This window comes from Rutilus rutilus (assembly GCF_951802725.1).
Source record: "Rutilus rutilus genome assembly, chromosome: 6".
NCBI classification, from domain to species: domain Eukaryota; kingdom Metazoa; phylum Chordata; class Actinopteri; order Cypriniformes; family Leuciscidae; genus Rutilus; species Rutilus rutilus.
Genome location: NC_140214.1, coordinates 11,706,323 through 11,727,969, shown reverse-complemented (window position 1 = coordinate 11,727,969; position 21,647 = coordinate 11,706,323). Strand labels below are relative to the sequence as shown.

The 21,647-nt window shown below is 37.6% G+C and overlaps 1 protein-coding gene across 3 annotated transcripts; it reads right to left on the bottom strand.

Annotated features, from left to right (window-relative positions):
* Positions 1 to 624: 624 nt before the first annotated feature.
* LOC311291597 (guanylate-binding protein 2-like) lies at positions 625 to 21,333 on the bottom strand. 3 transcript variants are annotated; one of them, XM_084410710.1, is made up of 11 exons: positions 21,062 to 21,333; positions 5,571 to 5,788; positions 5,354 to 5,481; positions 5,164 to 5,273; positions 4,876 to 5,072; positions 4,496 to 4,738; positions 4,234 to 4,382; positions 3,808 to 3,939; positions 2,048 to 2,260; positions 1,842 to 1,944; positions 625 to 1,357 (listed from the first exon to the last, which is right to left on the bottom strand). In XM_084410710.1, exons 2-11 carry the CDS (start codon positions 5,758 to 5,760, stop codon positions 957 to 959), a joined length of 1,866 nt encoding a protein of 621 aa, XP_084266836.1. In that variant the 5' UTR covers positions 5,761 to 5,788; positions 21,062 to 21,333; the 3' UTR covers positions 625 to 956. The 3 variants fall into 3 exon arrangements, with proteins under 3 accessions (XP_084266836.1, XP_084266837.1, XP_084266838.1); XM_084410711.1 differs by lacking the exon at positions 21,062 to 21,333 and adding an exon at positions 7,016 to 7,242; XM_084410712.1 differs by lacking the exon at positions 21,062 to 21,333 and adding an exon at positions 6,698 to 6,825.
* Between the last annotated feature and the right edge of the window lie 314 nt (positions 21,334 to 21,647).

Genomic DNA, 21,647 nt, shown 5'->3' with positions numbered 1-21,647 from the left:
AAAAAATCCTTTTGCAAGGGCGTGCCACCGTTACAATGTGAATGACATGTTTAAAAAATGCTATAAAAATACAACCAAAATAAAGAGACGCCTCATTACCACATCTGGGAAATGGTACTTAATATGCTTTGTTTTAATTCAAAGCATACAAAGTTCTGTCTAATCTGTGCCAACAACATAAGGACAACAACTACAACCATTCAGAAGTTGAATTTGATATATAGCAACTTAAGCATGTTGCGTTTTAAAAAGGCTTCAAAATTCATTTTAGTTATGACTGTTTTTGTGGAACAGTTTCTCCATGTTCATCACAGACCTTATTTTACACATCAGCTATTCTAAAAATCAATAGGAAATTCCTGAGAACCCATGAAAAATGTGTCTTCCGGTTTGGCCTACAAATTTATGCCATGATGGCGTGATTCAAACTTTACATGCGACCATTTCTTGTATTCTAAATCCTCACCCTTATTCATAATATAAATAATAAATGGAGTGAAGTTGTTGTTAACATCAGCTTCTAAAGCTGAGGTCAGAGTCAAATTGACTCAAGAAAATGGGAAAAGGAGTTTGTGACGACAACAGCTTCAAGGTTTATGAACGTACAAATTAAACAATGATGAATTTTAATCTGATGAATTTAGTGATTGTAACATTGTTTAAAGAATGCAATGGTTACATCCAAACACAAACAGTAGGCTATGTGAAATGAAGGTCTACTAAATACAGGCAAACTTGTATATCTTACTACATGCTTAAAACTATGGATTTTCCCATAACCAGCAACACAGTACAAAATGTTTGTGCACACAGTACACTGTAAGAATGTGAAATAGGACTCTACTCAAACTAAATATAATCTTACTAAATGAAACCTATGCATGATTGAGTTTTATAAGCTATAACTATAAATGAATAAATTCGTAATTCAACAGTGATTTGCACTGAAGGGGTATTTATTTAGTTTTGAGTCCTTTCATCAGCACCTTGTATTGGAGTACGGAAGGAAGGATTTCTGATAAAGCTCCAATAATAGGCATCAGATAATCCTTCATAAAACCACCAGAACTGTTCTCTTCCTTTTCCTTTTTAAGATTCTTTATCTCTTCATCCAGAAAATCAGCTTTCTCCCTAAAGCCTTTGTTTAGCATCTCCTCCTGCTCCTTCAGTTTGCTGTCAATGGCTCTGTCCATCTCCTGCTGCCGCTGCTCCATCTCCTGTTTGAACTTCTCCTCCATCTGCCTCTTTTGGTCCTCCTGTCGCTCTTTTTCTGCCCGCATCATTCGTTCACTCTCAATGCGTTTCTCCTCTTCTTCTTTACACTTCTGTTCCAGCAGATCATTCTTCTCCTTTTCTTCTGTCAGTCACAATAAAAAAAGGAGAGAAATGATGTGAAACATGATGCTAAGTGAAAGTGGAGCGTGAAATGGTGAAAGTGACTATGTCCACTGCATTTAACCCATCTAAGTTAGTGCACACACATTAGGAGAAGTGAGTAGTGAACACACACATACGCACACTGCAAACCGTGGACACACACACCCAGAGCAGTGGGCAGCCATTTAGATGCCTTGCTCAAGGGAACCTCAGTCGTTTCCTGCTGGTATTGTGAATCAAACCCGCAACCTTGGTAATCTCGGGTTACCAGTGTGACTCTCTAACCATTAGGCTACAACTGCCCTTGTGTTAAACTGATACTAAACCTCCTGAATCTGAACTTCAAGATGCTTGAAGAATTTGGGTTTGGTTTCCATTTCATTATGCATTTTTTCAATTACAAATTCTATAGGATGAAACCGCCTGATGAATTACAAATATTCATACGGTTGGTAAAGAATTACCTTGAATCTTTCTGTCGTTTTCAGTGAGTTTTTTATCGGTGTAGAGAATACTGTTTGCTTCAGCTCCTCGCTCATTCAGAAACTCGTTCAGCACGGCCTCAGCCTGCACATAAACATATATATTTAGAGCACATCTATAGACATACTCATAACCCTATGTGTATTTAAAGAAGCATTTCGTAAAAACACACTGAAAGTGTCCTCACCGATACACCTTTGTTGGGTTCTCTGCGGTACTTCTCAACGATGGCGTCTCTGTCTCTGCAGTAAAGCTCATATCCTCCAGACTCACTGTACTCTCCATTCTGCAGCCGTTTATTCATGTCAGAGAACAGATTCTTCAGCAGATCTTGGCACTTTCTCTCTGACGCCATCTCATTCTCTTTCAGCAGGCCTATATAGTGAACATCTATGTTTTCCTAAACATACAAACAGAGATGGGCATAAATACATGGAAATGTATTTTGAAAATACACAAAATACATGTGAAATTGGCCATCCAGTGCAGGTATAGGTCGCAGTGAATGAAGAAACTACATAGGCCTACTGACTTTTCATTCCTAACCTCATCTCTGCCCTCTCTGTCATTTTCTTTCTTTCTTTCTTTCTTTCTTTCTTTCTTTCTTGACAATTACAAATAAACTTATGCAAAATAGCAGCCATTTATATACTTATTTCTGGTTACAATGTAGTCTATTACTTGTGGTGAACACTATTAAAAAAAATCATACTGTGTGTAAAACTGTGGGAACCTTTTCTGCTATCTAACAAAGAATATGGATGGGCGATATGACAAAAATCTCAATTTTACTTCACAGTAACAATATCATGGTTTCACAATTCTCAATATCAGTTTTGATTCCACAGCATAAACTGAATTTTTTGTTTTGTTGTTGCAAGTAGTCCAATGCTTTTTAAGTAATTTTATGTTTATTGTATGTAAAGTTTATTTGTTTCTATATGTTTATTAAAATTAACATTTGACACTATTTACCCCTTTTTTATTATAATTTTTTATGTACAATAAAACTAAAAGCTGAAGATTTTTGTGGTGTATCATTCATCAGTGCTTCTTTTTCCACTCCAACATTCCAATAATTCCTGCCCACTAAAAGCTGTACGGATAAATTTGCTTACCCCACAAATAGGCCCATTTACGTAAACGATTTAGAAAAAGTTCCATCAATTCAAACTTTATATCATCGCTATGATATGTAGTGTCATATCACCCAGCCCTAACATGCAGTAATGCTTTAAACACATTTGAAAAGCTAGTTGATAAAAATCAACAACCGGTCAAGACTGATTGGCTAACGCTATTTTCCCACTTGTCTGTGCTCTTTTATTCTTTCATGTTAACTGAAGTGAATAATGCACTATTTTAACTTTAGTCAACAAGTAGAATTGATCATGACATTCTCCACCTTATGCCAAAAAAAATTATAATCGCTGATCCAATGCTGAGCTAGTGAATGTCTGAACTAGTTGATGCACAAAATCAATACTCTGATAAAGAGATTGACTGGCGAAAAGTATTTAATGTAATTTGAAAATACAAAAATACTTATCTTAAATGTATTTAAATACAAATTACATTTTATTTTTTCCAAAGGCTTTAAATACAAAATAGTATTTTGTATTTCAAATACGTATTTTAAATACATGTATCTGAAATACTGCCCATCCCTGCATACATACACTAATATACGGTACATACATCAAATATACACACTGGATATAGTCTGTTATGCTAGCTGAGTTATTGGTTAGGAATAAATAATCATCTACGCCCCCCTCCAACTTCCCTAAAATACAAATATTTTCTTTTCACAAGGATAATATTTAAATACTTACGCTAAATATAATTCAAAATAAAGCATGATGATTAAATTAACAAACATTTGCATATTTAAGAACATAGCTGCATTATAATGAGTGTGCATATAATTGTGCATTTGAAACTCACCACTAGTTTTCTTAGGTGTTCTCCTTTTTCATCTTTAAAGGAGCGTTTCATAAACTCAGAGGTGGCCAGACTGCTGAACTTCTGGTGCTCCGTGGAAATATCATCCACATTTACTGGGAACTTGTTCTTCACCTGCAAAGAACAGCATGCTTTGTCACTGAATGGCTGTTAGAATTAAATTCAAGTATTTAAATAAAAAAAGACTAACTCTGTGAATTTGACAAAGGCAGAGCTTTATTTATTTACTGAATATTAACATGTTAAATGGATAACATGATCATTTAAACTATTGCCTGCTGTAAGTGACCTCTATATGTGTGTTTATGTATCATTTTATTTAACATTATATCAAATCAGCTTTAGATATGTAAAGTACAGTTTGCTGAGTAACAGTGCTAACTAAATATATGAAATTGTGTGTCTTACCTCTTCCATCCCACTCTGATAGACTTTCAAAGCTTCTTGAACAGCTGCCTGGTTCTCTAGATTTGCGAGAGCAACCACTGCATTGTCCAGACAGGGCACCTTCCCACTGCTGATTGTATCCACATAAATCTCAACCAGGTGCCCGAGCACTGACAGCACACAAACACATTTTACCTTTTCAAAAATATAAAGGCTTATGGGTCTGAAGTTCACACTCTGAACACTGAAAATTTCCAATAACTTAAACTGGTAAAACACTCACATTTGCCAGTAACTCCGTGTCCTCCCTTCAGTGTTTTCACAGAACTCTTCTGAAAGATGTGGTCACAAAAACGACCCGTGACCTCCAGAAAATCTGCTACAAGGTCCTTTTCTTGCAAGCTTTCTAAGCGTTTCATGTTTTCAGGCGAGGCAGGAGATGGGAACACGAAACAGTTCCGGGATGGGAAATAGGTTCGGATGCATTGACGGGGCAGGTTGTAGTCGCTGATTTTCTTATTTACACCTAAATTTGGTTTTTAGGAGAAAATAACACCAAAGAAGATTGTGTCAACATTGTTTTATTGTTGTTAATATTTAGTGACTAATTATTTAAATTCACATACTGGTGCTTGATGTTTATAGAATGTCTGTCTAAAATACCTTTCTTCAGCTGAAGGGCAAACTCAAGATACTCGTCCTGAGTCACTTTCTTTCCATCAATTTCCAGTTCCAAGGTGAAATCTCTAACCACCCAGATGAATGATGGGAAAAAAAGCGCAAATTTGGAATCCTCTTCCTCCTCGTCTGCTGCTTTTGTCGATCTGATCTTGATCTGCTCGGCGAGCTCACTAACGTAGCTGCAGCACATTGAGAAATAACTTTATCTTGCAAAGTGTATGTTTGTATATTTGAAAGAGGATGTGGGTTACGTGGCAGAATAAAGGATACTGCAGATTTTCCACTGCACCGTTATTGATGGTGCCACGGCTGTTGTACACTAAAGTGCTGCTGAGCAGAACAGCCAGAGAAAAAATCCAGCCGTCATTCTTAGAGTCTCCCTGAAACACAGAGTCTTCAAAATCAAAGCATCGACCATTTAACAATATGAACAAATCTACAGCTCAATCCTTGTCCTCACCTTGTCCACATCACCCAGTCCCTCTGTGTCCAGCAGCACCAGAGTGTGTCCTTCTTTATAGGGGTGAGGGACACACCACATCCAGATGCCTTTGGTTTTCGACTCAATAGTGTTACCAAGAGCAAAGCCTGAGACAATTCGAGTTTTTATTATTATTATCAGCACGATGTAGCTAATATTCACACATTAAGTTAGCGTTTCTAGACAGTTCTCTCACCTGACTGTTGTCCTGCCAGGCGGTTCATGAGGTAGGACTTCCCCGTACGGTAGAGTCCCACCACAGACACCACCACCACCGGCTCCTTGATTCTACTCAAGAGCTCAATGGCATCCTTACAGACGCGGAGAGATCCGTTCACATTCTCCACCAAACAAATGGGTGAAGACATTGTTCTGGCATTAGACATGCTGGCTCTCTCTAGCTCTTCCTGTTTGCTAAAGGGGAAAATAATCATTTGGCTAATGTAAACAGAATACTGTAAACAAAATGTATAAAACCTGTGGACACAACATACCTCAAAACAATGAATTCTTCATGGACTTTCAAATATAATGTACCATTTACATTCTGTGTTATAGCCATTAAAAACCTATTTTCTATTCATTCTTACGTATTTAAAGCTACACTGTGTGATATTTTCCCCCATCTAGCGGTGAAATTGTATATGACTACCCAGTGAATATTAGTTTCTTTTCCTTTCAATTCCTAGGGCGTTTTAACTCCTACGGTGGCCGTATTATTCCAAGATTAACATGGCTTCCAGTTCGACTTCGTCCAATTGCGCCTTTAAAATAGTGATGGGAAGTTCGGATCATTTTACTGACTCTCTTGTTCGATCTCTATGGGATTAATATCCTGCCATGATTCAAAACTGAAAATAAAGTTCTGAAAGGTTGAAACTAAGTGTTCGAAAACTCAAAATCTTAAAAAAAAAAGTTTTGCAAGATTGAAAAATAAGATTTGCAAGCTTGCAAAATGTAAAAAAAGAAAAATATCTCTGCAAACATTATGTTGTTTTTGAGATTTCCTTCTTCAGAACTGCAAAAAAAAAAAAATTACGCTGTTGCGCAAACAATTTTTCAGAGTTTCGAATTTGTCAATGTTCTCCCAGTGTATAGTTTGATTTCCAGATTTGAAACCTTGTAAATGGTGATCTGAAAACTGGTGTGCGATTAGGTGAAAAAAAGTTTTGAAACTCTTAAAACTGAGGTTCGAAAGGGAGGAACTTATTACATTACATTACATTACATTTGCACTCCTATTCCAGACTATTTTTTCAGAGCTGAGTTTACAACACCCACTTTGCGGAAATACGCACACACAGTTGCGACCTTGCGACTCACGTGATTTGTGGCAGCGTTGTCACGCAGCTCTGCTCTGAAACTCTGAAACTCAGACTGAGCGAAAATGAAGCTTCGCAACTTAAAAAAAAGCCTGGAGGGAGGGCCTTCTGCTCTTGGCCAATGCTTTGCTGTCTGCTGACGTACAGCCACAAGTCGTATTTACTGGAAAGGTGGGATTGACCGACTGCTCCGCCAATGACGAAATTCTCACTCTCGAAATTCTCATGCTCACTCACTCTCCTCACACGCCGAGCGGAGCGACTCACTTTCCTCAGCTGGCGACTCATTCTCACTCTCCTCACGCAGCGAGCGACTCACCTTCCTCAGCTGGCAAATCACTCTCACTCTCCTCACACAGCGAGCGGAGCGACTCACTTTCCTCAGCTGGCGACTCACCTTCCTCAGCTGGCAAATCACTCTCACTCTCCTCACACAGCGAGCGACTCACCTTCCTCAGCTGGCAAATCAGTCTCACTCTCCTCACACAGCGAGAGACTCACCTTCCTCAGCTGGCAAATCACTCTCACTCTCCTCACACAGCGAGCGACTCAGTCATGTACATTGGCCTAATGTTCTAATAATAAAATCTCAAGTACTGTATTGGTGCAATAACTAACTTCAGTAAACTGTTCAATTTTTGTGTTGTAAAAGTCATTTATTCGGAACCAATAATCTCAAATTGATTCTCATTGCATTTTTAAAAAAACATTTATAAAGGCAATTTCCCCATAACTGTCATCTTTCGAGTCAAATTCTATACATTTTAAGTCACTATATTGCTTTTACCAATCAAATTTACTAGTATCAACAAAAAAAAAATTTCCCACTGCAGAGAAAACAGAATCTGCATCAGAGGTGGCATTTATAAAAAGTTTAATATGCAAAACAAGCATAAAAAAACACACAAAAAACATTGTTTTGGTATCAAATATTCAACATGAATGCATGGGGCAAAAACTAAAAAATATTTAGTGTATATTATGTGTATGTTATGTTTGTTTAATGACTGCTGCTGGCCAATAAAAAAGCCAATAAAACTTATGAATACAATTGTAGTTAAAAAAAATAAAAATAATCATAAAACATAATGGGGCATTCATGTTGAATATTCTTTTGAATGGTGTTATCAAATAATAATCTGTTATAATCTGATAGAGAAAAACAACATGCAAGTAATTTATAGGCCTACAGTTAACTAATGTGATCTTTACAAAAACATAATGGTGTATGTAACTTTGAAATGTGTTTTACCTATTTTGATACCAATGTGAATCATCAAAAATGGAAATGTCACTTTTTCAGAATATTCTATTTTAAAGATAATTTATAAAATAAACTTTTAAAAAAGCTGTGCATCCTGTTTGCGTATCCTGTGCGCTTTCGTCATTGGCGGAGCAGTCGGTCAATCCCGCCTTTCCAGTAAATACGACTTGTGATTGGACTGTACGTCAGCAGACAGCAAAGCATTGGCCAAGAGCAGAAAGCCCTCCCTCCAGGCTTTTTTTTTAAGTTGCAAGGTTGCGAAGCTTCATTTTCGCTCAGTCTGAGGGTGTTTCTCAATATGCGTTCTTCAGCGATCTTGCGTCCTTGTGTTCTCGTTTTACGTCATCATTAACCGTCGAAGTTCAGACCCAATTCTCAAGAACGCAAGTACAGAGGACGCATGAAAGAACCCGGATGTGTTCTTGATACCGAGGATGCATCGAATGAAGACTTGAGCTAGCTCGCCTGGTGTCCCAGAAGTCATTGCGGCCGGTTCCGAGTTCGTTCTTCCAAGGAAGCTTGGCAAGACTGGTCTCCACGAGAACACAAGTCCGTTCTCTGCGTTCTTGGAATTGAGAAACAGCCTGAGTTTCAGAGCAGAGCTGCGTGACAACGCTGCCACAAATCACGTCACGTCGCAAGCTCGCAACTGTGTGGGCGTATCTCCGCAAAGTGGGTGTTGTAAACTCACCTCTGAAAAAATTGTCTGGAATAGGAGTGCAAATGTAATGTAATGTAAGAAGTTTAAGTTCTCTTACGAGAGTACTCTCGTGTTGCCTAAGCTAGCTTACGCTACGGGAAAAACCCTTTTCTCGAGAATACTGAAGCCAAAAAATTATCCTTGATTTTTGCATTCATTTAAAACGCATTTCTGCATAAGCAGACCTAGGCGAGGCAGCTCGCGCGCCTATTGGTTGCTCTGCTGCAACCTATCCAGGGTCTGCCCGTGACGAAGCACCAATGAGGGCGCGGGCGCCCGTGCACGTCACGTCGCGCCAGAGTGGGCGTGGCTATAGGCTATAAAGGCAGAGACCAGAGGTTGTTCTTTGGTTTTTCGATCTGAAGCGAACTAGAAGTAGCACAAGCATATGGGGTGAGATTTCGGTCAGAATTCTGCGCGCGCAAGGTCACATTTTGAGCGTGCAAAAGGGCATTTCGCACGCGCGTGAACTGAGTTTTACGGAGAAATGTTCGTCTCGCAGATAAGAAAATATTGCGAGCGAATGAAAATCAATTTTGCATTTAAAATAAGTATTTGGATGTGCGCGGACGTTCTCTTTCGCGTGTGCAAGTTTCACTTTCTTGCTCCTTTCATACCAGCCGTGAGCGTATGGGGTGAGATTTCGGTCACAATTCTGCGCGCGCAAGATCACATTTTGAGCGTGGAAAAGGGCATTTCGCACGCGCGTGAACTGAGTTTTGCGGAGAAATGTTCGTCTCGCAGATAAGAAAATATTGCGAGCGAACGAAAATCAATTTTGCATTTAAAATAAGTATTTGGATGTGCGCGGACGTTCTCTTTCGCGTGTGCAAAGTTTCACTTTCTTGCTCCTTTCATACCAGCCGTGAGCGCTCTCTAAGCGCAGACGGCTCGCTTGCTCAACACAACCCAGCGTTACAATATGCCATAATTCCAGCCAATCAGAGATGAGACTGCTAAATTCTGATTGGCTGGCTTGAAAACCAATCACAAGACTCCCTGCATCACCTACTGCGGATTCAGAGAACTAGTGCATTTGAGAGTAAAGTTGGCAGTAAATTCACAGATTCGAACTTCCCGGGTCAATAACTCGTGAGCTAAACGTTGTTACTGCACAAATGACACCTCTTTTTATAACAACACTTATTTTGTATAAATATCGTTTTGCATATATTCTTTATGATTATTATTTATGAAAAATATTCAATAATTTCACTGTAATTCACTGTATTGTTGGCAAATTCAGTTCACATCACTGCTGTCCTGATGGTTATACAACAACACTTATTTTGGTAAAATATATAGGCCTATTTTAAATTGTATATACAATTGTACTGTAAATGTATAATTTTTATGAAAATATTCAATAACTTCACTGTAATTCACTGTATTGTTGCCTAATTTAGTTCACACATCACTGCTGTCCTGAAGGTTATACTACAACACTTATTTTGGGAAAATATATAATTTAAATTTTATACAATTGTAAATGTATAATTTTTTTTTTTTTTTTTTTTTTTTTTATTAGGCAGGTTTTTAAATGACAATGTGCATGACATATGAAAAACAACACAACCTGCTTTTTTCAACCATTAGAATGAGTAAAGAAAATGTATACAAATATACAGAACACTCTTAACACTACCCAACCCAAAACATCCCATACACCCACCCACACACACAAAAAAAAAAAAAAAAAAAAAAAAAAAAAAAAAAAACATACATACATACACACACACATACATACAAAAAATGAAAAACAAAAGTCAAGTCTCCAGTGAAGGTACAGTCTCAACAAAGGAGATAATAGGTCTCCACACTTTATAAAATGAGTCAACAGAGTCCCTGATGGAGTGTTTGATTTTTTCCAGATGTAGAAAGGACATTAAGTCTTTCAGCCAAGAAAGATTAGAAGGGGGGCATGAAGATTTCCAATGCAACAGTTTTCGTCTTCTGGCTACCAATGAAGCAAAAGCAATAATATCAGCATGACGTTTGTTGTACAAGCCATCAACCGGTGTCATTCCAAAAATCGCAATTATTGGGCAGGGTTTCACAGAGACATTGAGAGCCTTTGACAGTGTATCAAAAAAAGAAGACCAGTATGAATACAATTTAGGACAGGTATAAAATGTATGAGTGTGATCTGCTGGGGAGAGCGAACATCTATTGCACCTATCATCTTCTATTAAAGAAAGTTTCTTCAATTTAGCTTTGGTGAAGTGAATTCTGTGAACAACTTTAAACTGAATAAGATTCAAACGAGCACAAATGCAGACAGAGTTAATTTTAGCTAGAGCATTATTCCACAGCTCTATGTCAAGCTCCAGACCCAGCTCTCTCTCCCAGGTTCCCTTGAGTGCGAAAAGAGGAGGGAATTGCGAAGATCGTAACAAGCCATAAATTGAGGAGATATGGCTATGCGATTTCGGGAGAGACATTATATTTTCAATTAAAGTTTTCATTGGCTGGTGAGGGAAGGTATTAAAGTGTGCTTTAGCAAAGTCACGCAATTGAAAGTAGCGGAACAAATTGGATCTAGATATTTTGAATCTACTCAACAAATCATTGAATGACGCAAATACATGATCATCAAGAAACAAATCATGAAATAGAACAAGGCCCTTCTCTCTGAGCTGGGCAAAAGTTGAATCTAAAGTAGAAGGAACAAAAAGATGGTTACCGCAAATAGGCATTAAGGTGGACAATGAGTTTAATTTAAAATGACGACAAAACTGTTTCCAAATTTTGAGTGATGAAAGCACAATTGGGTTGGTGGTGTATTTAGAAGGCCGTTTCAAATTGGGATCAAAAACTAATGCCGATAATGAGGATGATAAGCAGGAGTTAGCTTCCATTATACACCAATCAATATTCTGAGAATTACACCATGCATATAATTTCTGAATATTAGCTGACCAATAATAGAAAAGAAAATTTGGAAGAGCGAGACCCCCATCCTGTTTGGTTCTTTGAAGAGTTGACTTGTTTACACGCGGAGGCTTACCAGCCCAAATATATGTGGATATAATGGAGTCGAATGATTTAAAAAAAGATTTAGGAAGAAAAACAGGAATAGTCTGAAATAAAAAAAGTATTCTTGGTAGAATATTCATTTTGATTGATTCAATCCTGCCTACTAGAGAAAGTGGAAGATTGTTCCAACGCTGGAGATCTACTTTAATGCGGTCTATTAATTTAGTAAAATTTTCTTTGTGCAATGACCTGAATGAGTTTGAAATATGAACCCCTAGATAGCGGAAACCTGTAGAGGACATGTGAAAAGGGAGCATAGCTGGAGGAATTTGTTTCGCCAAGTCATCTATGGGAAAACACTCACTCTTAGCAAAATTCAACTTATAACCTGAAATTAATCCGAACTCATTCAAAAGGTGCATTATATTATCTATGCAGTTTAGAGGGTCTGAGACATATAGCAGGAGGTCGTCTGCATACAGTGATACACGATGCTCCCTTCCTCCTCTATAAATACCTGAGAACACTGAAGACGATTTTAATGCTATAGAAAGAGGCTCTATAGCTAAGGCAAAGAGGAGAGGCGAAAGTGGGCAGCCCTGACGGGTGCCACGAGAAAGAGAGAAATAAGGGGACCTTTCAGAGTTAGTTTTCACGCAAGCTGATGGAGTGGAATATAATAGACGAATCAATGAAATTATTTTAGGTCCAAACCCAAATTTTTGTAAAACCATAAATAAATAATCCCACTCCACCCGGTCAAAAGCCTTCTCCGCATCTAGCGAGATAACCATTTCTGGCTTTGATGAAGATGGAGTAAAGATAACATTTAGGAGTCTACGTATATTAGAAGACAACTGACGACCAAGTATAAAGCCAGTTTGATCTTCTGATATAATTGACTGGAGATGAGCCTCCAAGCGTTTGGCCAATACTTTAGCTAGTAATTTAATGTCATTGTTAATTAGGCTAATAGGTCTGTAACTGCCACAAAGTTTAGCATCTTTGTCTTTCTTTAATATTAAGGAAATCAAAGCTTGGTTTAAGGATGATGATAGGAAGCCTTGATCTAAGGAGTGATTGTACAAATCTAATAATAAGGGAGACAATTGAGTGGAAAACTTTTTTAAAAATTCAACAGAAAAGCCGTCAGGGCCAGGAGCTTTATTATTTTTCATAGTTAGGATACAGGAGGTTATCTCTTCCAGGCTAATAGGCTCGTCGAGGCTGTCGGCAATATCAGGACTAATCTTAGGTATCTCTAATTGGGAAAGGAAAGACTGAATAGCAGCAATGTCTACGTTAGCTTCAGATTTGTAAAGATTAGAATAGAAAGAAGAAAACTCTGAGTTTATTTTAACCGGATCATTAATAAGGTTATTTGAGGAGTCATACACCTGTGTGATTAACTGAGAAGCAGTTTGGTGTCTGAGCTGAGATGCTAACAGACGACCAGCTCTATCACCATGCTCATAATAGGTTGCTCTTGTGCGTTTTAGCAGAAACTCTGCCTTGTTGGTTGTCAATAAGTCAAATTCAGTTTGTAATTTTAGCCGTTGTGTCTCTAAAACAGGGTTTGGTGACCTGGCATTTAGCCTATCTATCTCTAAGATTTTATCAATGAGTTTCTGTTGTTTTAATTTCCTAGCTTTAGTCCAATAAGCATTAAAGGAAATTATCCTCCCACGTATAAAAGCTTTAAATGTTTCCCATAGAAGTGATGGTGAAACTGATTCTGATTTGTTGGTTTCCAAAAAAAAATCTATGTTATTAGAAATATAATCGCAAAATTCTTTATCAGCTAACAACCCAGTATTGAGCTTCCAGCCTCCAGCATGTCTACACAAGTTTTGTGGGAAAGAGAGGTCTAAAATGTGTGGGGCATGGTCTGAGATAATTATCGCTGAATATTCTGTAGATTTAACTTGAGATAAGAGAGCCTTGTCAATAAAAAAATAATCAATACGTGAATAAACACGATGAACATTTGAAAAAAAAGAAAACTCTTTTGCAGTTGGATTAAGAAAGCGCCAAGGGTCTACACATCCCGTCTGATCTGCTAGAGATGAGAAGGATCTAGACATTGACGTAGGAGCTGATGACTTGGGCTGTGAGCGGTCTAGACTTGGGTTGACTGTGCAATTAAGATCCCCACCTAAAATAAGGTGATGGGTATCCAGATTTGGAAGATGGGAAAAGAGCGAGGTCATAAAAGCAGGGTCATCAAAGTTAGGGGCATAAACGCTAACTAATATAACAGGTGTTTGGTACAAAATCCCGGATACTATTACGTAGCGCCCATCAGGATCAGATATTACGTTGTGTGGGACAAACTTTATACGTTTGTGTATTACAATTGCGGTGCCTCTAGATTTACTATTAAAGTTTGAATGAAAAACTTGACCGATCCATGGTTTACGTAGTCTTACATGATCACTAACCCTGAGGTGAGTCTCCTGTAAAAAAACAATATCCGAAGACAGGCTCTTTAAGTGTGAGAACACCCTTGACCTTTTAATTTGACCACCTAGACCCCTAACATTCCAAGTAACAAATTTGACATTATGACCAGCCAACCCCTCTATGTTCACTTTAGGACTAATCATTTGTTATCGTGAGGATAAAAGAGAAAAGGAAAAAAAAAAGGAGTCTGAGACGAGTAAATAAAAGGTGTGGAAAGAAGGAGAGAGAGAGGAAAAAAAAAAAAAAAAAAAAACCTTAAACTTACAACTCTGATGCTCGTCTTTTGGAACATGACGAGTAGCCAGAACAACAATTCTCACAACCGATTAACCACGTAGAACTGTCAACTCCTAAAAGTTAGATATACACCTAAAGCAGCTATCAAGGCTTAGATATCCGCCGAGAAACTATATAAATATAAAAATAATAATAATAATAATAATAATAACAATAATAAATAAACAACCAAGTAGATGATAAGAAAACATTAAAAAAAAAAAAAAAAAAAAAAAAAAACAAGGCTAATCGAAAGTACAGTAAGAGCTCAACGACCTTAAATTATTTACAGCAGCTTGTACTTGTTGAATTTACCATCCCAAATCGGACACGGGTATAGTCCACGACCTAATTAGGAAAGTTTTGGTGGTAAAACGACTCCGCTGCCTCAGGGGAATCAAAGATCCGTTCCACGCCGTTACGACTCACTCGAAGGCGAGCAGGGTACAGCATACCAAAGCGCACTTCTTTCTGATAAAGTAGGCTCTTGACCTTGTTGAAAGCCGCTCGTTTCTTCGCCACCTCGGCGCTGAAGTCCTCGTACATCTTGATTTTGTGGCCCTTGTAAGACATGACTTTGTGGGATTTAGCCCAATTCATGACAGTTTCCTTCACGATGTATCGATGAAATCTGATAATCAGCGGGCGTGGAGATTCCTCTGCACGAGGTCTGGGCCGTAGGCTACGGTGGGCGCGATCCAGCTCAGGTGGTTCTGTAAGGGAGTCACCGAGGAGTTCAGAAAGCAGGTTAGTCATAAACTCTCGTGCGTTTTTTCCCTCAAGGCCCTCAGGAAGGCCTACCACTCGTATATTCTGCCGCTTCGAGCGAGAAATCAGATCTTCTACGCTAGCTTTGAGCGCCGTGTTTTCCTTTTCCATTGTCGTCAGTTTTGATTGAACAGCGCTTACATCATGCTCGAGCTGAGCTATTCGGTCGCTATGGTCTGAGAGACCCGATTCCATCTCGCTTATGGTCACTGCCTGTGTTGTCAGGGTCGTACCGATCGATTCAATTGAAGATCGAATTGGTTCCAGAGAACTATTTAGAAGTGCAACAAACTCCCCGGTCATGTCTTTTCTGAATCTTTCGAGCTCTTTGACTAGAGATTCGATTGTGAGATGTGCAGGTTCGGGCTCGTTTTCCGCCATTTTGCTGCTTTCTTGAGAGGCCTGTGCATGTTGAACTTGAGACTGCTGTTTACCTCCCGTCCTCGTAGACTTGCTCATTTTAAGTGAAATATTCCGAAGGCGGAATTTTTCAAACATACAAAAAAGATTAAAGGAATACGAAGTGCTGATAAAATAGGGTGTATTCTGAAGAGATTACATGAAATAATGCGGAGCTTCGACACCGTGCGTCTCAACACCACATTGCCAAACCGGAAGTGTAAATGTATAATTTTTATGATTTTTATGAAACATATCTTTACTGTAATTCACTGTATTGTTGCTAAATTCAGTTCACACATCACTGCTGTCCTGATGGTTATACAACAATCGAATCTGTGAATTTACGGTGTTTTATATGGAACAATAGTAATATCATTCATAATAAAAAATCTTTGTACATGGAGAATTGGGTCCAACACAACATTTTAATTGTTAGCCAACTAATTGACAAAAATGGGCAATTTTACACCTACCCTAATTTTATTTCAAAATATGGTTTATTTGTAAATGAAAAAGAATTTAACAAAGTAATTAAGGCTATTCCTAATGGCATACTAATATTAAACAAATTTTCAGATGTAGATATCAATAATACATCTTTACAAAATCCTCAACTCTTTGTAAATGGTCTCTCTTTATTTGATAAAGGTTTTAATAACAACTTTATAAGAAACTCCTTTAATGTTGGATCCAGTCCTCCATGTAAATCAAAGTGGCTTAAACCTTATTGTATATCTTGGCGCAACATTTGGACTATGCCCTATAAGTTTATTATTTCTAATAAAGTCAAAGAAGTAATGTACAAAATGATTCATAGATGCTATCCTGTAAATGCAACCATTAGTAGATATATTCACGCTGTTTGTGATAAGTGCACTTTTTGTAACACATCACTTGAAGACAGAAAAAGGGCAATATAAAAATAAATGTTCAATTTCTTTTTGGACTGACTTTAAAATAGATATGACAAAAAAAAATGAACAGATGTCTTGATTTAGACCCGCATGACATTTTACTTTGTTTCAAAAACCCTTTTTTTTCTGAAAAACAAAATTATATAATTAATCTTTTTATCATTTTGGCGAAATTTTATATTCATAAGACAAGAATAACTCAAAAGAAAACCTCCTACGGTATATTGCCTTCTATAACACTGATCTAACAATATATTTTGAAACTCTTTCAAACATGAGATCACAAAATAAAAAGCTTATAAAAACAATACAAATATTAAAGCTTTTCAAATACATATAAATGCCCTGATATTTTATACTTATATTTTTGTATTTGTTCTTATGTTTATGTTTATTTTATAATAATAATAATTATTATTATTATTATTATTATTTTGGTAAAATATTTTGAGCTGTATTGTCAATACTTTGTAACCATTTTGGGGTTTTTTTTGCATTGTACTGAAATGTTTTTGTATTTGAACTGACTAAATAAAAATAAAATAAAAAATAAAAAAACTAGTTCTCTTCCGCAGTAGGTGATGCAGGGAGTCTTGTGATTGGTTTTCAAGCCAGCCAATCAGAATTTAGCAGTCTCATCTCTGATTGGCTGGAATTATGGCATATTGTAACGCTGGGTTGTGTTGAGCAAGCGAGCCGTCTGCGCTTAGAGAGCGCTCACGGCTGGTATGAAAGGAGCAAGAAAGTGAAACTTGCACACGCGAAAGAGAACGTCCGCGCACATCCAAATACTTATTTTAAATGCAAAATTGATTTTCGTTCGCTCGCAATATTTTCTTATCTGCGAGACGAACATTTCTCCGCAAAACTCAGTTCACGCGCGTGCGAAATGCCCTTTTCCACGCTCAAAATGTGATCTTGCGCGCGCAGAATTGTGACCGAAATCTCACCCCATATGAGCGCTCTCTAAGCGCAGACGGCTCGCTTGCTCAACACAACCCAGCGTTACAATATGCCATAATTCCAGCCAATCAGAGATGAGACTGCTAAATTCTGATTGGCTGGCTTGAAAACCAATCACAAGACTCCCTGCATCACCGACTGCGGAAGAGAACCAGTGCAGTTGAGTAAAGTTGGCAGTAAATTCACAGATTCGATTGTTGTATAACCATCAGGACAGCAGTGATGGGTGAACAAAATTTGGCAACAATACAGTGAATTACAGTAAAGTTATTAAATATTTTTCATAAAAATCATTTAAAAAAAATCACAAATGTACAATTGTATATACAACTTAAAATATATTTTCCCCAAAATAAGTGTTGTTGTATAACCATCAGGACAGCAGTGATGTGTGAACTGAATTTAGCAACAATACAGTGAATTACAGTAAAGTTATTGAATATGTTTCATAAAAATCATAAAAAATATACATTTACAATATATACAATTTAAAATATATATTTTACCAAAATAAGTGTTGTAGTATAACCTTCAGGACAGCAGTGATGTGTGAACTGAATTTGGCAACAATATAGTGAATTACAGTAAAGTTATTGAATATTTTTCATAAAAATCATCAAATTTATACATTTACAATTGTATAAAATTTAAAATATATATTTTCCCAAAAAAAGTGTTGTAGTATAACCTTCAGGACAGCAGTGATGTGTGAACTAAATTAGGCAACAATACAGTGAATTACAGTGAAGTTATTGAATATTTTCATAAAAATCATTAAAAAAAAATCATAAATTTACAATTGTAGCCTATATACAACAACAACAACAAAAAACAAACAAACAAAAAAAATCCAAAATAAGTGTTGTAGTATAACCATCAGGACATCAGTGATGTGTGAACTGAATTTGATGACACTATAGTGTGTGACAGTGAAGTTATTGACTGTTTTCGTAGTAACGCTTTTTGGGTTTTGCACTTTTCAAACGGTCCCTTCGGATCTGTCTCTCTGCCGCCTGCGCATAGAGATCAATGTATTTTGTCCACTGCGAGGGAAAGCTTGTTTGGAGGAAAATTAGGTTGTAGCTGCTTGTCTACATTACTACGATTAAAAAGAGGTGTTATTTGTGCAGTAACAACGGTTAGCTCACGAGTTATTGACCCGGGAAGTTAGAATCTGTGAATTTACTGCCAACTTTACTCAACTGCACAGGTTCTCTTCCGCAGTCGGTGATGCAGGGAGTCTTGTGATTGGTTTTCAAGCCAGCCAATCAGAATTTAGCAGTCTCATCTCTGATTGGCTGGAATTATGGCATATTGTAACGCTGGGTTGTGTTGAGCAAGCGAGCCGTCTGCGCTTAGAGAGCGCTCACGGCTGGTATGAAAGGAGCAAGAAAGTGAAACTTGCACACGCGAAAGAGAACGTCCGCGCACATCCAAATACTTATTTTAAATGCAAAATTGATTTTCGTTCGCTCGCAATATTTTCTTATCTGCGAGACGAACATTTCTCCGCAAAACTCAGTTCACGCGCGTGCGAAATGCCCTTTTGCACGCTCAAAATGTGACCTTGCGCGCGCAGAATTCTGACCGAAATCTCACCCCATACAAGCATGGCAGGGTTACGCAACACTCGTTCCCTGTTATTTTTCTTAATTGCATTTACACTCACAGACAGTTAAGACACTTGCGATTTCACTTTCACTAAATGTCCCGCAATGTAGCAAAATTCAATGCACAAACTGAAAATGCATTCTGAGCAGATCCCGTCCCCGCCCACTCCCACCCTGTCAATCACTGCGTGAAATTGGCCCCGCCCCCACCCAATGCAAAATGTCGACAAAATAGGCTCAATCATTTTTACTTTGTGCTGGATTTTATTTTATTTTTGTGCTGCTTAGGTTTTTTAGATATTAAAAGTTGTAATTATTAAAATATTTGTAGGTCATTCTGAGGTCTGTGCCGTTTAAAGCTTTGTTTGTGCTGCTTCGGTTTCAGACATTTAATTACAGGTGATGGCGTCACCAGCCCCCCGACCTGCTCCACATTCACACAAAATAGTTGTGTTTGTTTGTGCTTCGTCTTTGGCGGTAAAAGTTTATTTGTGCTGCTTCGGTTTTTAAATTATTAGACACTGAATTATAGACGATGGCGTCACCAGCCCCCCGACCTGCTCCACATTCACCCAAAAAAAGGCTAGCCTAGGTCTTCTATGAATTTGACCCGTCAGATTCGGTGACCCTACTGTAGCCTACCTATAGATTTATCAATATCTGATCAATATGCTTAATCAAATAGAAATGGGAGATGGTCATTCATACATCACATGAGTCACTTATTGAACATTACAGTCAGTTATGAAGAATTAAAGAGCGGTCACATTTTTCGCTAGCTTTGATTTTGACCCTTCATTCTGTGATCTCAGAGTAATAGGCCTGCATGTGTAAGGAAAACCTAAAGGATCTCCAACATTATTGGGTAATTATAGTTAATAGTAGCCTAATAAGAATAAAAATAATGTGTATCAGACAATGAGAATATTTTATACAAAACAAAACCATCATTAACTCAGTCCAGCATCAGACAACAACAGCACAGCAGAACATTCTCCCAGATGTTCCAGCAACTGTCTATCACCTGCAGAGGAGTAATAATCTTCGGAAACACTACCATTTCTCTGTTCACGGCCCACATCTTCTGCCAGTGAATATAACGCTCGTATCAGCTCTGCCGCCGCCGTGTTTCATTCCAACACCTTAACACATTTTACCTGTTGCCGAGCCCCGCCTTCACGCAGTGATTGACAGGGTGGGAGTGGGCGAGGACGTGATCGGCTAGGAATGCATTTTCAATTTGCTCATTGAATTTTGCTACAATCATTGCGGGACATTTAATGAAAATGCAATCGCAAATGTCTTAACTGTGAGTGTAAATGCAATTAAGAAAAGTAACATTTAAATGATAATTTTGCTACAGTTTTTGCTTGAACATGTTAAACATATCTAATCAGTTCTGTAATACGTTTTCATTTCAATTTTGCAACTTATAAAGCTTTAAAATATGGATTCAATTTACATATTAAAACCAGTGTATGAAATGGCAAATGTGAATTATATAGGCCTAATTTAATTTTAATTTTAATGTTGCACCAAACGTTGCACAAATGTAATGGAAAATGTAAATTTAAAAACAGAAATGCATTTCCATTTTACATATTGCATTTCAAATTGAATATTGCTACCTAAAAGGCTTCCATACTAAAAGGAAAATAAGTTTGGTCTCATAGGAACAGTTATCTGCCACAGATATTTCAAAGGCAAAAGGGATGTATTTATCAAAAAAGAAAAAAGATATTCACATATTTAGATAATTAATAGCGTTAAATAATAATTATTTAAATAATAACGTTATATAATAAATTAAAATATAATTAAGAATATATGACAATAAAAATTACATTGTGTGAATACACAATGTCACAATGTAACTGCACAATTAAAAGTCTTGAATGGACATTAAACTGATTATATTATCAGCAGCATACTGATTACATAGCCTAAAATGTTTGCACTGATTTACAATTATATAACCTATTTTGAATAAATGCAAAATAAAGAAATAAAGAAAATAAAGTTCACTTACATGACCTTAAATGTAAAAAGTGTCTCGAATCTGTGATGAGATAATAGATACCGATGCTCTCTCTTTCGTCCACGATGCTTCTCAGTCACAGCGCACTGAACGGAATCGCAGGTCTTATTTATAATTTTTTCAGTATCCGCCCATATGGATTTATAGCGGAGTTGACGTTAAACAGTCGATTTCTTGGAAACCTTGTCCAGTAACCAATCCCAAACCGAACCAGCGGTGCCTCGCTTTTGGTTTCACTTTCGTGTTAGCATCACTGATACGCCAATCAGAAAACACGCCTCGACTCTGTCTGTAGCATTTATGGTGGATAATTAACAACGAACACGCAGGAGGAGCTGTGATCACGCCTGCAGGGGCGTATAGGACAAGATCTCGGGCCCTAGGCAGTCCTGATAGGCCCCCATGTTACTCAAATCCAAAGAGGAGGATGAAGGGTCTGTTGCTACACTCCCTGATGTGACAGTTTCTGAAACTGGGGGCTATCTATGTGTTTCACAATGTTAAGATCTGCTTCTACTAAATTTGACATAAATATAATGTTGACATGATATGTAGCTACCGATGAGCTACCAAGCTA